General features: G+C 39.8%; 1 protein-coding gene across 1 annotated transcript; it reads right to left on the bottom strand.

Moving 5' to 3' along the window:
- Window positions 1-1,510: 1,510 nt before the first annotated feature.
- On the bottom strand, window positions 1,511-13,844 carry nptxrb (neuronal pentraxin receptor b). Its single transcript, XM_022665380.2, has 5 exons — window positions 12,778-13,844; window positions 8,132-8,360; window positions 5,902-6,143; window positions 4,492-4,671; window positions 1,511-3,706 (listed from the first exon to the last, which is right to left on the bottom strand). The coding sequence occupies exons 1-5, from the start codon at window positions 13,540-13,542 to the stop codon at window positions 3,473-3,475; spliced, it is 1,650 nt and encodes a 549-aa protein (XP_022521101.1). The 5' UTR covers window positions 13,543-13,844; the 3' UTR covers window positions 1,511-3,472.
- Window positions 13,845-15,672: the final 1,828 nt, after the last annotated feature.

Genomic DNA, 15,672 nt, shown 5'->3' with positions numbered 1-15,672 from the left:
GGAGTTTTTCGTTTCTTATTTTTTTTTATTCGTTAGACTATATTTTTGTCAACATTTTGGGTTTATTTTTGTTTGTTATTTTTCTAATAATAATAGTAATTACATCATTTATTTTCTTTATTTATTCTTTATTTATTTATTTTTACAGGGCGAAGTAACGCAATAGTTACTTTTACTGGTAACTAGTTACTTTTATAGTGGAGTAACTCCGTTAGTAACTCAGTTACCTTTTTGGAGAAGTAACTAGTAACTATAACTAATTACTTTTTCAAAGTAACGTGCCCAACACTGATGCTGTCATCAAATAAAGGAGATTTTACAGTATTACAGTTACTATTTATCCATTTGTCAAGCATAAATTCCACAGACCTAAAAGCCAAGAAAGAACACTGAGTGATTCGATAGTTTCAGCAGATAACATAAAAAAAAATTGAATGGGAAGTTGAAAAAAAAAAGCCATGATTCAGAAAGTGATGCATTAAAATGTAGAAAGCTTACAGAACTTTCTGACTGTGCAGTTACCAGCAGCAGCAGCAGCAGCACCAGTAATGTATAAAATGACTAAAGCTCTGAATCACAGAGCGAGAAGCAGGTGGAGACTGAACCTGATGAGTAACCGCATGCTGGTGGTGGTGATGAGGGACAGTAAGTGAGGGGGGATTTCACCAGAGGAAGAGCTACTGTAAGTGAGAAGTACATAAAACAGCAGATCACGTTTCATAGTCTCACAGCTTCTATTAACTGGATTTGTGTTGTGGTGAGGAGAAATATGTATCTGCTTTATTGTTGTCAAAATGAACATATAACTACCAAACTAATTTTATAACAGCATAAAAAAAACTAAAAAAGCAAGCAGAGTAAATTACCAACAATTAATCTCCTTATGCGCAGTAAATTCATTTCTGCAAAAAAGGGAGCTAAAGCTCTACCTTAATCAATAAGAGGAGGGGGAACTCTGTTTATTTATATTTATCTTCTCTTTTCTGTTTGTGGAACATAGATAGCCTACATACAGACTTCAGGGTTGTTTAACCCTTGTGTGGTGTGGTGTGAAGGGTTTTCCTTCTACATATATTGCAGATATTAAAATCACTTTTATGTGTGTAATACCATTGCCTTTGTATTATTATCATTATTACTGTGTTATTTTTTATATTTTTTATTATATTTATATATTTTTCCTCATGAAATCCTGGTGCTCTTGAGTCCCCCTGGTGGCTTGGTGGCCTTACACGGCTGCATAATTCGAATATGCTTTGTGCCAGCTCTGCACAGATATAATTATAAAATTTTTAAAATGCAAGTTTTTACTATTACAGATTTACAGTTTCTGTAGTTTCAGAATATAAATAGACTAAAACTGCTGTTTTTAATCAAAGACAAAGGCTTTGATAATAAATATACAATGGCAATATTGAGGTCAAAAATGTCCATATATTGTACGATAAGTCAATAATGTAATTATTGTGACAGGCCTAGGTAGAATTAAAGAAATAAAGCCACAACAGAGTTTTATCAGTATTTTTTTATGTTTTCATCCACGTCACAATATCATCATAACTCCATTACGGTGCAAACAATGCATGAACAAGCACTACATTGACATCACAACTGATCATCATCAACCAATAGCAAAAAAGGAGAAAAAAGAAAAAGAAAAGTGGGTGTGGTCACCCAGACAGGCACTTCCTTATGATTCTTCACTCCGCGTGACACGTGAGAGCGACTGATGAGCTTCTGAAACACGATGACGAAAACATCCCATGGTATACGGAATAAACGCATGAAATACTGCAGCGTACTGCGATTCTTACTCCCACGGCCTTTTGCGTTTTGCAAATTATTTATCAAAAGAACCCTTGCATTTAGATTATAAAAAGAACAAAATATAAGAAGTAATGTAATAATAAAAATATCAAAAATCACGCTGCACATTTAGTGAGTTTAGTACACAGTAAAGGCGGTTGTCGTGGCGGAACTCCAACAAGCATTTTACAAACAACAGTATAAATGTGTAGGAAACAAAAACAAGAACAGAAACATTGCTGAAGCTGTATGCCTGTAGTGGAAAGCAAAGCATGAATGCAGTGAAGGAAAAGAGAGAGAAAAAAATGCAACATTACTTTTCTGCAGTACTCTACTGTGGGCAAGGAGCAGACCGGCGTGAGGGACACATAAATATAGCCATAGAACATTGGACAACACGGATAAAGCTTAGCATTTGTAGCATATGGCTCTGCAGATCCGAAGACACACATGTAGGGCGCACTACCGTTAAAAAAAAGTCATATAAAACGCATTTTGTTGCTCATATATGAATTTAACTTTCCTAAATACAGTGGCATTAATCAAATACTAGATTGGTAGAATTCCAGAGCATGACAGCAAACTATAATAAAAGTAAAAATAATTACATATATTGTTTCTGGGCATGATCTCAGGAAGTGCACATCTTTTCCAAAATTATTAAAAAGCTATTTCTTTTATATAAAAAAATAGTATACAGATGAGCTTAAAAGTCAATAACTAGTACAGATTTATTTAGTACTGCTTTGTTTCTGAAAAGCTTGTTTTTTCTTGATGTTTAAACAGACAGATAATGTTATCTAATGTGATATTAGCAGTTTAAACACAGAAAGTTCTCTAACTGATGTACAGAATGTGTTTTATGTTAAGGATTAGCTCTAAACATAGCCTTTTTGATAAATCTGCCATTGTTTTTGTTTGAGTTTGGTTGTTTCAAGCTCTTGTCTTTTCTTAAAAGCAAGTTATTCATTTTGCCCATTTAGCTAGACCGTGTTTTGTGCCTATTGTGATCAGTGTTAGTCTTATTTAAAAAAAAAAAACATAATCTAAAATATTTAACCAACTACATCTTTGGTGGATGGCAACTAACTGGCCAATATCAGGCAGTAAGATAGATAGCATTGGTTAATCTGGCTAACATTCAATAACAGATCATTTTTAGTAGTTTTAAAATAAGGCAGTAGTTAAACCTTTGCATCAGTCAGCTAACCAGCTATGGTTTGTTCTTACAGTAAAATTCTAAGCAGGTTTTGAGTTTAGTGTATTACACTGACTGTAAACAGCAACATACACAATGAATCACATTACTTGACTAGCTGTTTTAAGCCTTAAGTGTCCTGGTTGAGCTGGACCTGCCATTAAACCCAGTTTGGGAATGTAATCTAAATTTAATTAGCATTATAGTTTGATAATTAAATTATAATTGATAAGACAAATCCAGACCTTTTAAACGGTAGTGCACACAGACACTAATGGACACCAGCCAGCCTCCCTGCCTGCAGATACACACGCATACATACACAAATCCCTGCCAGGCACACATACACAACAGTGAGCATGTATATGAATGTAGTTCCACAGTGGACGTTCTTCACCAAGAAACCCTTCAAAGCCATCCTTCCAATCTTCATGCCATTCCCCAACCCCTTCCCCACAGTGCCACCCCTCACTTCTGGGCCCCAGTCCCACCAGAGCAGGGGTCCACGGGCTCCTTGACAGCCCCCCCGAACACATCGATGTCCCGCTCGATCCAGGGCACCACGTTCCCCTGTTGTGGGGGGTTTCTGCAGGACGCCAAGGCAGCCACCTCCCCCGGTGGCAGCACCCGGTCCCACAGGTTAAACAGTGACAGCTCACCCACCAGAGCCTGAGAGGCATCGAAGCGCCCCCCGAGTGTGTCCTACAGAACAGGGCAGATAAATATATATGTGGATACCATATTTTTTGCATTATAAGGGGCTCTTAAAATCTTTTAATTTTCCCAAAAATCGTCAGTGCACCTTATAATCCAGTAAGCCTTATGTATGAATTTTACCAGTCAAGTTGTAAAGAGCAGTAAAGGCACTCCACCAAACAGCAGAGTTCTACAGGAGTTTCAGTTTAGTTCTCCAGCACCAGGGTTGGAGTAGCATTAGCATTAGCTGCTAACTGCGCTGGCTATTTCCCCTTACAGAGGGGGGTGTTATCAGCCTGTAGACAGCTCCTAACCCCGGCTAGCACTGCTGGAATGGTTAGCCGCTAATGCTAATGCTCCAGCCTATTGCTGAATAAAATTTGGAAATCTTTTTAGGAGAGAAATCTGTGTAGATTAACATCCAGTGCTTGTTTGACTTTAAAAGAAAGTCTTTTTTAAATACAGTTTTGTTTACTTAGCCTAGCTTTACTTAGCTTATTTAGGCAAACAATGTAAGAACCATGTAATTATCCTATATACCTAGGATACTTATATAGGGCAGTAACACTATCCATGATGACTAAAACATTACACAAAATATATGTTTTTTGTCTAGGTTCAGTTCTAAACTATGCTTGACTTTGTTATGCTACGTGAATACCATCTTAGTGACATAAACCAGCAAAAAAAAACAAGTTCAGTTTTATGAGATAATGACAGCACTTTCAAGGAAGCCTAGATAAAACAGCTCCACCATTTCAGAGCCCCTCCCACTGCCCTTTCCAACCTACCTGTTCCTGTCCCAGCACCAACACACCCCCTGATTTGATTGGATGCCACGCTGACAGACCCTCGCCCCGCCCTTTTAGTTTTCCGCCCTGATAGGCCTTCCACACACCATCACGCAAAGTCCAGCTCACACACACATGCTGCCAAGTGCCCTGAGGGAAGGTCAGGGGCAACTGCGCCACCTGTGGGTCAGAGTACAATAGAAGCATGTTATCCTTAGCTCATAACTTACATGAGGATTACAGAAATAATTAGCTCAAAATGCCAGTAGTGCAACTTTGCTGTTTAAACAACAGAGTAGACACATTTACAGTAAAACAGTGAAGCGTAAAAAAAGATATACACAAATATATACATTGCATCTAATATTAGGTTCACAGTCCATATATTTTAACAGTGTTTTCCTCTTGTAAATAGGTTTGAGCTGTAATTGGGGTCATCATCCCATCCTATCTTTCAATTGTGTCTAAGTTTAAAGGGTCTGAGTTTATGGGTAAGAATTCTGAGATAACCCTCCTCAATTTTTCCATCAGCTTTTTTTTTCAATATACAAATTTTACTTGTAGCAAAAGTATGTTGCTACCACCACCATACTTAACAGTTGGTACAGTGTTCCAACAGTGTTGCCTCACCTACACTTCTCCAAAAATCTATGCCTCCTTTACCACAAAAAAAAACATAATGTCAGCCCCTCTACACTGTAAATTTAGTTTGAAAAATAAGCAAATATATTAAGTCTGTTTTACGCAAAATTGGATATTCCAATTTGTTATATTTTGAGCTGAGGTGAACATTAGTGGAAACAGATTTAAACAGATATCTTTGACCCCAGTTTTTGACACTCACTCTCAGTATGTAGTCATTCCCCCCAGGCCACCCTGGGTACACTTGTAGATTATATGTTATGTTTAAATGCCTGGTCTCTATGTTGTAGGCTGTAAGAGCAAGCATCATTTTCTGAGCTGCTAACTCTGTGACTGTATGCTATGCTGTTCTCTTTATAGCAATTTCTTTCTCCATAAGCCCTTAAAATCTATATTTTACTTAAATGGAAAAAAAAATCAAGACTAAATACAAATTCAACTAAAAAGAAGAACTATTATGCCAAGCAATTGTTATAACAAATACAAATCAATTAAAAGAACTTTAATTAAACATAATAACTAAAGGTTTTACATCTAATTAACCTAATTACTTAAAATGTGTACTTAATTAAATGATTAAAGTTAATTCAACCTATCCAGGCTCATTCAGGTCTCTTAGGATAAAATGCTTCCATTCCATATTAGTTGTACAGCCTTGTAGATTTAAAAAAGCAAACTTACTTCGATGGTTAATCACTGCCTCAATGTAAATATGTTTCTCTCTGAAAGTATAAACATATACATTGTTTGAGGTGTGTTTTAACTCACCTTGTCATTAACCAACAGCTCGGCTGGATTGTGAACCCCCTGCAGGAGAACAAGTTCATTGGGTTGTTCAGCCACGGCGTAAGAAAATGGCGTTCCAATTCCGTTCTCAGACGCCTTCAGCCACATGCAGACTGTGAAGGCATACATCTCTGGAATATTCCGCCTCACCAGGCCGTACATATAGTTGGTGCGCAGGGGGAAAGACAGCTTGTAGCCTTGTGGGAATGGGGGGACTGTGAGACCTGGAATAACAGAAAGTGAGAAGTTTTAAAACGTACTATCCATTTTATATGGAACACTGAAGCAGAGTAACCCAAAAACAGTGAGTGTATTTTGAATGAATCATGAACATGAATTATGAACCCACACTGTGATGTACATACTCTATATTGGCAAACACATTTGCTAGTCTGCATTTGCATACATATGAACTGAAGTGACATCCCATTCTTAATTCCTAAGGTTTAATATGATGTTGGACCAGGTTCAACTTTACGGGAGTTTTCGACCAGTCTTCAAGAAACGCATTTGAGAGATCAGGCACTGATGTTGAACGAGAAGGCTTGTCCCATAGTCTGTGCTCTAATTCATCCATTATGGACCTTGCTTTGTTCACTGGTGTGTAGTCATGTTGGAACAGGAAGGGGCCGTCCCCAAACTTTTCCCGCAAAGTGGGGAGCATGAAATTGTTCAAAATCTCTTGGTATGCTGTAGCATTAAGATTCTGTTTACTGGAACTAAGGGGCCAAGCCCAGTTCCTAAAAAACAGTTACATACCATAATCCCCCCTCCACCAAACTTTACACTTGGCACAATGCAGTCAGAGTGAAATTCTCCTGGCTACCAGACAATTGCCAGAGGGAGAAGCCTGATTCGTCACTCCAGGGAACATGTCTCCACTGCACAAGAGTCCAGTGGTGGCGTGCTTTACACCACTGCAGCTGACGTGTTGCATTGTGTTTGGTCACCTAAGGCTTGTATGCAGCTGCACAGCCATGGAAACCCATTCCATTAAGCTTTATACACATTATTCTTGAGCTAATCTGAAGGCCACATGAAGTTTGGAGGTCTGTAGTGATTGACTGTGCACAACATCTGCTGACCACACTGTGCAATTGTAATGGGCCTAATTTGCTGTAGTTCCCAGTCGCTTCCACTGTGTTATAATAGCACTGACAGTGTGGAATATTTAGTAGTGCGGAATTTCTAGATGGGACTTGTTGCACAGGTGGCATCCTGTCATGGTACCACGCTGGAAAAAACTGAGCTCCTGAGAGCGATGCATACTTTTCACTATTGTTGTAGAAGCAGTCTGCATGCCTAGGTGCTTGGTTTTCTACATCTGTGGCAATTTTGAAACACCTAAATGTCATAGTTTGGATGGGTAATTAAATACTTCTGGCAATGTAGTGTATACGAGCACTCTCTCTCATTTCACATTGAAAAGATAAGAGTATTTTTACTGCTGATTGTCTGAAACATAAGTGTTACTTAAGTCATTTAAGCCATTTCAGTCTGTTTCTACCTTTTGAATTAGGCCCACCACTGGGTAATCAAATATAGCACAGCTAATTTGCATAATCAGCACAAATAAAAACAAACAGCCTTCTTAATGATATGGGGAAAAGACAGACAGGTTGGAAAATGGTTTGTACAAATGAATTATGACCATTATAGTCTGTTCAATGACAGCTCACCCCCCTATAGGGCTGGACCATAATTTAACACCAATCTAAAATGCGAAATGAAATGTTTCATTAGTGGTGATATGATTTTTCCACTCTTTCAATTTTTTTTGGACAATAGAATATTTTCAGAATTAAAAAAGACTAACATTCCTATTATGTTTGTTTTTATTTAACATTTTTAAATGCTCAATTTTTAAATTGCTGCTCTGTCAACTGTTTCATTGCTTTCATTTTTATTTTTGGAAATATTACTATTATTAAAGTTTTCTTGATGTTGTATTTGTTTGGTGTGATTGTTATGTAAAATATGTTGTAATATGTTGTAATGCAAACAATCAGTATTTCTCACGTTTTCAGAAGGTTCATAATGTTAAAGGCTAATTTTCTGGGGCTAACATCTTATAACATGTTCTGTTACCTGGATGTCTACATATTCACAGAAATAGACATATTAATATAATTGTGATATTAATTTTTGGCCATATCGCCCAGCCCTTCTCCCTCACTGCCCCATGTTCAGCCCTGTAGCCCCCCCTGTTTACTTTGCTCCAGGTCAGAGATGCGCTCCTGCAGGGTGTTGATTCCCTTGTCGATGTGCTGGTGGTGGCTCTGTGTTTCTTTGCGCAGGTTCTTCCTCCCCTCCTCCAGCAGCTTCACCTTCTTCTCCAGATCTCCACCCACATCCTCCACACGCCCACTAGCATGACCCGATACACCAGGAGCCCCCACCACCGCCTCCGAGTGATTCAGCACCGCAGGAACCATCTCCAGCTGAGAAGAGAGGAGAGAGACACATGCTCTGAAACACTGAAAAGTGCATTAACCCTTAAACCCCTTCCTCTTGCTGTCGCTAATGATGTCATTTCTCATTGTTTTCGCTGTCAAAAGTTTTGATACATGGTGTAATAAACCTGAAAATGTGTAGATTTATTGCTTTAAAATAAACTGTATTTCTGAGCAAGCAAACACAGAGGAAGACATATCAGTTGACTTTTAATGTTGCACTGATGACACTTATAAACAGAGATGTACAAGTACCATTTTTCTCAACTAATTGTAATTATATATGCCCTGTTTTAGCTATCTATAGTACAATTGTGAATCGCAGAGCTTGATTTAGGGCGTGTTAGTGTGTCTTTGGTATCATGAGGGTGCAAAAAATACACCTTTCTCGTCTCAAAACGCGCAAAAGGCGTGTACTAATTCTAATAATAAATCATGGGTGTGTTTTTGGTATAACATGCAATAAACCGATCAGGATGCAATCTGACATTCCCTTTTAGAGCCAGGTGCACTCTGACTGGCACGTTGATATCTTAACAGCACGATGCTTTGTGTGTCTCAGCAGAGAATAATGACCTGCGCATTCACAATGTAAAAGTAGGCCAGCAGCTCACTTAAGGGAACAGCTATGTTATTTTATTCTTTATTCATTTTTTGTTTATTTGAAGCAGGATTTGGTTTTAGACCACAATAATTTATTGTGGTGACGGACAGTTCTGGTAGAAAAAGGAGAGTTGAGGTGCACATTGAATTCTGCAGTGATTTGATCAGCCGTGATTTTATGTTTTTTTTTATACAATCCGGGTTAGCACCCGAACATCCCTTTCAGACAGCTTCCTCTTACAGCATCCACAGTTAATCCTGTTGGATGTGGTTCGTCCTTCTTGGTGGTATGCTGACATTACCCTGCATACCGTGGCTCTTCATACATCACAAAGACTTGCTGTCGTGGTCACAGATGCACCAGCAAGACGTGCACCAACAATCTGTCCTCTTTTGAACTTTGGTATGTCACCCATAATGTTGTGTGCATTGCAATATTTTGAGCAGAACTGTGCTCTTACCCTGCTAATTGAACCATCACACTCTGCTCTTACTGGTTCAATGTGCAATTAATGAAGATTGGCCACCAGGCTGCTCCAATATATATATATTACGGTGGAGGTTCAAGGCGTGAAAACAGACTGTTGACAGACTATAAGATAGCAACTAGCATCGCAGCACACCTTGCGAAGAGTGTACAATAGTGCCCTATTTGTATGTTTATTTTTGTACTGATATCTAATTAGAATTAAGCAATCAGGAGTATTATGCAATAGTGTAGTTGTTAGTGTAAAGTAGTGCAATGCAACAATTCATTTGTTGCAGAGAAAACTGAACTGAACTGAGAAACAGAGAAAACTGAACTGAACTGAAAAGAAAAACTAGTATGACAATAAATGAGCAAAGTAAAATTTACTAAATTGCACTGGAAAAAAGACAAAAAATAAACTGCCTCATCAATGCCAAAGTACTACCAATAAAAATCAGGCCACGCTGAAATAAAATAAAAGGAACTAAGAGACATAAAAACATTACTGCCACTGTTATAGTGGCAGTAAGTGAAAAGTGAATTTAACTGAATTACTGATTGAAATTCAATTAAACACAAATAATCCAGACAGTGAGATGAAAGAGAGAGAATAGTGAATAGAGAAGATATGCTGTGCTGATAATGACAACAAAAAGAGCACAGAAATATGACATCACACAATCAATCAAAAAATTATTATTATGAAGGATTAGCTCTTATTGTCCTCTTATGGCTCCTTCTATTAGCATATAATACCAAGCAACAGACCTGCATCATCCCAGCCTAATAAGGTCCAATAGAGAGGCTTCAATAGTGTGTAAAATAAGATTATTTTAGCATAGAACCTGAAACACGTGAAAGCCAGGAGAGGTGAAGCATCTAAAGAGAAAGAGCTTGTCTTTAGCCAGAACCCTGAGGCATCTACCCCAAGGCTGTTTCTCTCACTCGCTCATATTTTATGCATGTGTTTTCCCCCAGCAGAACACAACCCAGGAGCCCAGGGACGAACGAGAGAGAAAGAGAGAGAGAGTGAGAGACAGAGAGAGTGTGAGAGAGAGAAAGAGAGAGAGAGTGAGAGACAGAGAGAGTGTGAGAGAGAGAGAATCATTTATTTATTGGAAATCTGTGTTGGCCATTGTGTGCACACACTTTCTCAAAACTGAAAATCTCAACAATGTTGCCACATATTTGCCAGAGAAGAACCTGTTTTGGTTCCATTAGAAAGATTTTAATTGTTTATTTGAACCAAGACAGACGTGAGTGATCCACATCCACTCTTACAAATAACGATGCTTCAAAGTGTTCTGTGAGCGACGCCATAGAAGAGCCACTTTCAGTTCTATAAAGAACCATGTCTGTAAATGTGTCTTAGAATGTATATAACGTCAAGAAAAAAAAGATATCTGATGCAAAAAGGATCCCATCTGACATTTAATGTTATTCATCCAATTCCAATTTGTGTTCTGAACTTGTGAAGTGGCAAACTTTGCTTAAAATACATTTCAAAATAACAGAATGAACCCTGAAATGTTTACTTAAAAAAAATACTGCAATTTTGTAAATGTTCCTATAAAACTCATTAAAAAAAAAAAAACTTGATTGGACTTGCTGGTGAGTTTAAGTTCACAAATTGAGGGCACAACATTTTCCTTCAGAATGAATTTCTGGTAGCGAGCAGAATTAATGTTCCCATCAATTGAGAGCAAGTTGTCCAGACCGTCACACTACCACCACCATGTTTAACTTTCAGTATGATATTCTTTTTCTGAAATTATGTGTTATTTTTAACACCAGATGTAACGGGACACACACCTTCCAAAAAGGTAAATTTTTCCCCAAGCCCACAGAAGATTTTCCCAAAGTTGGAGATCATCTGATCAGATGTTTGTTGGTAAATATGTGATTGGAACTCTGGATAGATACTGTTTTTGCCCAGTTTCTTTCTTATTATTAAGTAATTAACACTGACTTTAACTGAGGCAAGTGAGACTTGCAGTTCTTTAAATGTTGTTCTGGGTTCTTTTGGGACTTCCTGGATGAGTTGTTTATAATTTCGGTAGGCCAGGCCCTCCTGAGAGAATTCACCAGTGTTCCATGTTTTCTCTATTTGTGAATAGTAGCTCTCACTGTGATCCACAAGAGTCCCAAAGCCTGAATTTGTACAAAAGGACTTTGTAACCTTTTCCAGACTGATAAATGTTAATGACTTTGTTTTCTCATCTTGTTCTCGAATTTCTTCAGATCGCAGCATAATGTGTTGATTTTTGAGATTAGGTTACATTTAAATGATTAATGGATTCTAAGGGTCTGGCAGTAATCAGACCTGGTTGTGACCAGTGAAATTGAACTTAGCTTTGCAAAAAGTGTGATTAATCACAGTTCATTCATGGAGGAGCAATTATTTTTTTTTACATAGGACTAGGATGGTTTGGATTGTTTTTTCCTTTAATAAATGAAATCATAATTTTAAAAAAGGTTACATTTGTCTGCTATTAAAGTCTGCTTGATAGTTTGAAACATCATAGTATGACAAAAAAGCAAAAACTAAATACTTTTTCACACCACTGTATATAAATATAAATATAAATATAAATATACACTGTCTATGATAAAAAAACATTTTGCCGATTGCAATTTAATGAACCTTTAATGTACTTTTCTATACGGTGGAATCATTTTTGAAAGGAGTGTAGTACTGAACTGGAACTATTTTAGGTGCTGTCTAAAACCATTTTATATATGATACACAGGGAACAACATAACAATAAAAAATGATGATTTTAATTAGGCATTACATGTTTTTAGTGGTAATATTGTCATGTCTGTCTGTCTGTCTGTCTGTCTGTCTTCCTGTCTATCTATCTGTCTGTCTGTCTGTCTATCCACTTACATCTTGATTAATAATTTTCTAAGCTTTGATTCCCTGAAGAACATGTTTAGTTCTGTCAAAAATAATTTCTGAAACTAGCCAACATTAGACTGAATGAGGGTTAATCAATAATTAATGGATTTTTCTAAACTCTTACCAATTAGGGCTACAAATAATAAATATAAATGTAATATTCACCTAATCTGGGTATTAATTCTGATTAGACGATAAGTCAACACTCATTTCAGCTCTGCCCATCCAGTGCCAACTCACCAAAACTAATGTGAGTGTCCATGTGACTTCTCAGCTGTAGTTTCCTTTATGCTCATCAGTCACTTATCCTGACTTAATTTAAAGAGAGCGGAATTCTACCTATGAAGTGTAGCGCTACTTTGAGGTGGAACCAAAGGTCTGACCCCCAGAGGCATACAGGAACCCGGGTGTCTGCTCAGGCCTGTACTCACCTCTAGCTTCTCGATGCGGTCCTTCAGCTGGAGGATGGCCCTTTCCAGCTCCTCCACGGCCCTCGCTGTCTGCAGCTGTGCTGCCGAGGTGCTCACGTCGTCCCCGGCCATGAGTCGCCGACGGCCGGCTGCCCAAGCTCCGACGGTGCGCTCAGGAACACTCCTCTCCTCCAGGCCGCTTTCGCACTCCGACAGCTTCCCCGTCAGCTCCTGGATGGTTCTCTGGTCCATGAGGATCTGGTCGTTCTGCCTGAGGACGGTCTGCCGGAGCTCCTCGGCGGCGGCGCTCAGCTGACCCCAGTCGTCATCGTCTTCGTCGGCGTCTCCTCCGTCGGCGTACGGCTGGTCGGCCTGTACCTTCAGACTCCGGGTCCTGCAGTCGCCCGGCGGGACGGGAGTGCAGATCAGCCGGCTGAAGGAGAAGTGTTTGGGGCCGGGAGAGCCGGTGAGCTCGTTTGGGAAGGGCACCTCCAGGCTCAGGCCGAGCCCACCCCCCTCGAATGAGTCGGGTCGGTGCAGCGCGCCCAGAGAGTCGGGGCCGTCGGGTCCGTTGAGCGCGCCCGGGAATTCAGCACCGTGGAGAGCGCCCAGCGGACCGGCCTGCGCCACCGAGCCGGAGGAGAGCAGCGCGTCGGCGGAGTGGTTGTCGGCCAGGGCCAGGGGCGCGGCGGCCCGGGAGCGCGGATACACGCTGGCGATGATGCAGATGATCGCGCCCACGAAGGCCAGCATGCCGGCGGCCACCAGCACCACGACGAACTTCATCCCCGCGGTTAGAACCACCAAAACAGGCCGAAATCCGCCTGATTCAGCGCGGAGCGGAGGATCCGATACACGGCAGTTGATTCTCTGCGCTGAGATGATCCGGAGCGGATCAGCAGAGTCACTCTTTATTTATTTATTGACCTGTTTTTTCATCTGTGGTGAAGCTCTCCTCCTCCTCCTCCGCTCTGCGTTGCTAAGCTCCCCGTGCGCTGGTTACTATGGTCACTGACATAGATGTGCATAGATAGATGGATGGATAGATGGAGTGATGTAGAGAGAGACAGAGGGAGGGAAACGCGCATGCGCAGTAATATTCACCCCCCACAGTATTCCCAAAAGACCAGACCCACCCCCTGCGCTGGGACTGGCCATTTGCTCCAATAGCGTTTCACAATGAACCAGAGCCGGTTTATGGAGCCCCGCCCACCCTTACACCTTATCTTCCCCATTACGTATATCAGACAATTTCTGAAAAAATGTTTTTTTCTCTTTGCTTTAAAGTTAATGTTAACGTTTGGGCTGACGCTCTGAATCATTCACAATAATGCTTATAGGTGAAAGGTGCTGCCCACCAGTGATGTTAGTAACGCGTTACTCTAATCTGACTCTTTTTTCAGTAACGAGTAATCTAACGCGTTACTATTTCCAATGCAGTAATCAGATTAAAGTTACTCATCCAAGTCACTGTGCGTTACTCTCTCTCTCTCTCTCCACCTCACACACACACACACACACACACACCGCGTTCCCTTCCCCATACCCCTCCGCTCTCCCCAATCACACGCGTCTCGCTTTCTCCCCTGTCTCTCTCTCTCGCGCTCGGCGTTTCTTTAGTTTCCGCCCATTCTCGTTTTTCCGCCAGTTCTCGGGCTCCCTATCTCTTTATAAAGGCGGTTTTTCCCGGCCGTCCCAATTCACTAGCCAGGGCAGCGGTCTGCACAGATCTGATTGGCAGAGGAGAGCGTTTGAAGATTTTACACCACACGTGATTGGTCTGCAAGTTTCCCATGCCGCAGAGTGCGTATACCATAAAGACAAGAAAAGTTCTGACGCTTTAAATGAACACTGTCAAAATTAAATCCTTCTCAGTAGTTTATCGGTTTGGGTCTGCATTGGACAACGTCTGGGTCCGGACCCGGACCGCAGTCCGCATATATGTGATCCCTGGCCTCGACCATATACACGGTTCTGTTTTATAATACCACTCCTTGCTGCCCTGCAGAGAACAACAGGTTCAATGTTCAGTTTTACAGTATTAAATATGTCAGGTCAAGAAAGACTTTCTTTATTTTATATTTTTTTTATAAAAACAAGTTTTTTATGTTAAGTGAACTCAAGAAAGACCATATTTTATTTTTTATAAAAAAATTTAAACTTTAAATGTCTAGAGATACATTGATGCTGTTAAAAATGCTTTTTCCAACAAAGGGAGTATTGGCAAAACTGGTTATAATTTAAGTTAAGGCGGCGGGACGTGGTGTGTGCAGCTGCTTAAAGTAACTAATAAAGTAACTTGTAAAGTAACTTAGTTACTTTTAAAATCAAGTAATCCATAAAGTAACTAAGTTACTTTTTAAAGGAGTAATCAGTAATCAGTAATCGGATTACTTTTTCAAAGTAACTATACCATCACTGCTCTAGGCTGTGTCATATATGCTTATCAATTTAACCCTCTATTGTTTCCTGGGCTTGTAGAGCTGGTGTCATGTAGGATTTTCTGGTATGAGAGAGGCAGTCAGACAGCTTGTCTTTCTTAAAGCTTTTCTGAATTAGTTTTTTTTCCGTTATGATCAACAGGATGCCAGGTATGTGCCGGTCGCTGTCGACGTCCAGCAGGGATGAAATTATTCGCTGGTTTAAAGAGGAGCAGACCCTCAGAGTTTGTTTACAGCAAGGCGAGAGTCGAGTTGCCCCCTGGTTTCATGGTGAGTTCAAAGTTTGGGCCATCTGTGAGCTTTAATCCAAGAAAAACCTCTCTCTCTGTCTAAGTGTTCTGCTTCTAATTACTGGGTTTGTTATTATTATTATTTCAAAAGATTAATGCTATTTCTTTATATTTGTTTGCAATATTACTAACATAATAAATAATTATCTTACAGTAAATAAATTGAAATACGTGATTAAAAGTTT

The sequence above is a fragment of the Astyanax mexicanus genome, chromosome 23, assembly GCF_023375975.1.
Source record: "Astyanax mexicanus isolate ESR-SI-001 chromosome 23, AstMex3_surface, whole genome shotgun sequence".
In the NCBI taxonomy this organism is placed as follows: domain Eukaryota; kingdom Metazoa; phylum Chordata; class Actinopteri; order Characiformes; family Acestrorhamphidae; genus Astyanax; species Astyanax mexicanus.
Note: the sequence above shows the minus strand (reverse complement) of the source record. Positions and strands in the feature narration are given on the sequence as shown.

Excerpts from the sequence above, each read along its gene's own strand:
- nptxrb (XM_022665380.2), bottom strand. The coding sequence starts at position 13,542 with ATGAAGTTCGTCGTGGTGCTGGTGGCCGCCGGCATGCTGGCCTTCGTG. Across the intron at positions 4,672-5,901 it reads AGCTGTTGGTTAATGACAAG|GTGGCGCAGTTGCCCCTGAC; the intron begins GTGAGTTAAAAC and ends TCTGACCCACAG. Across the intron at positions 3,707-4,491 it reads TGGTGCTGGGACAGGAACAG|GACACACTCGGGGGGCGCTT; the intron begins GTAGGTTGGAAA and ends CCTGTTCTGTAG.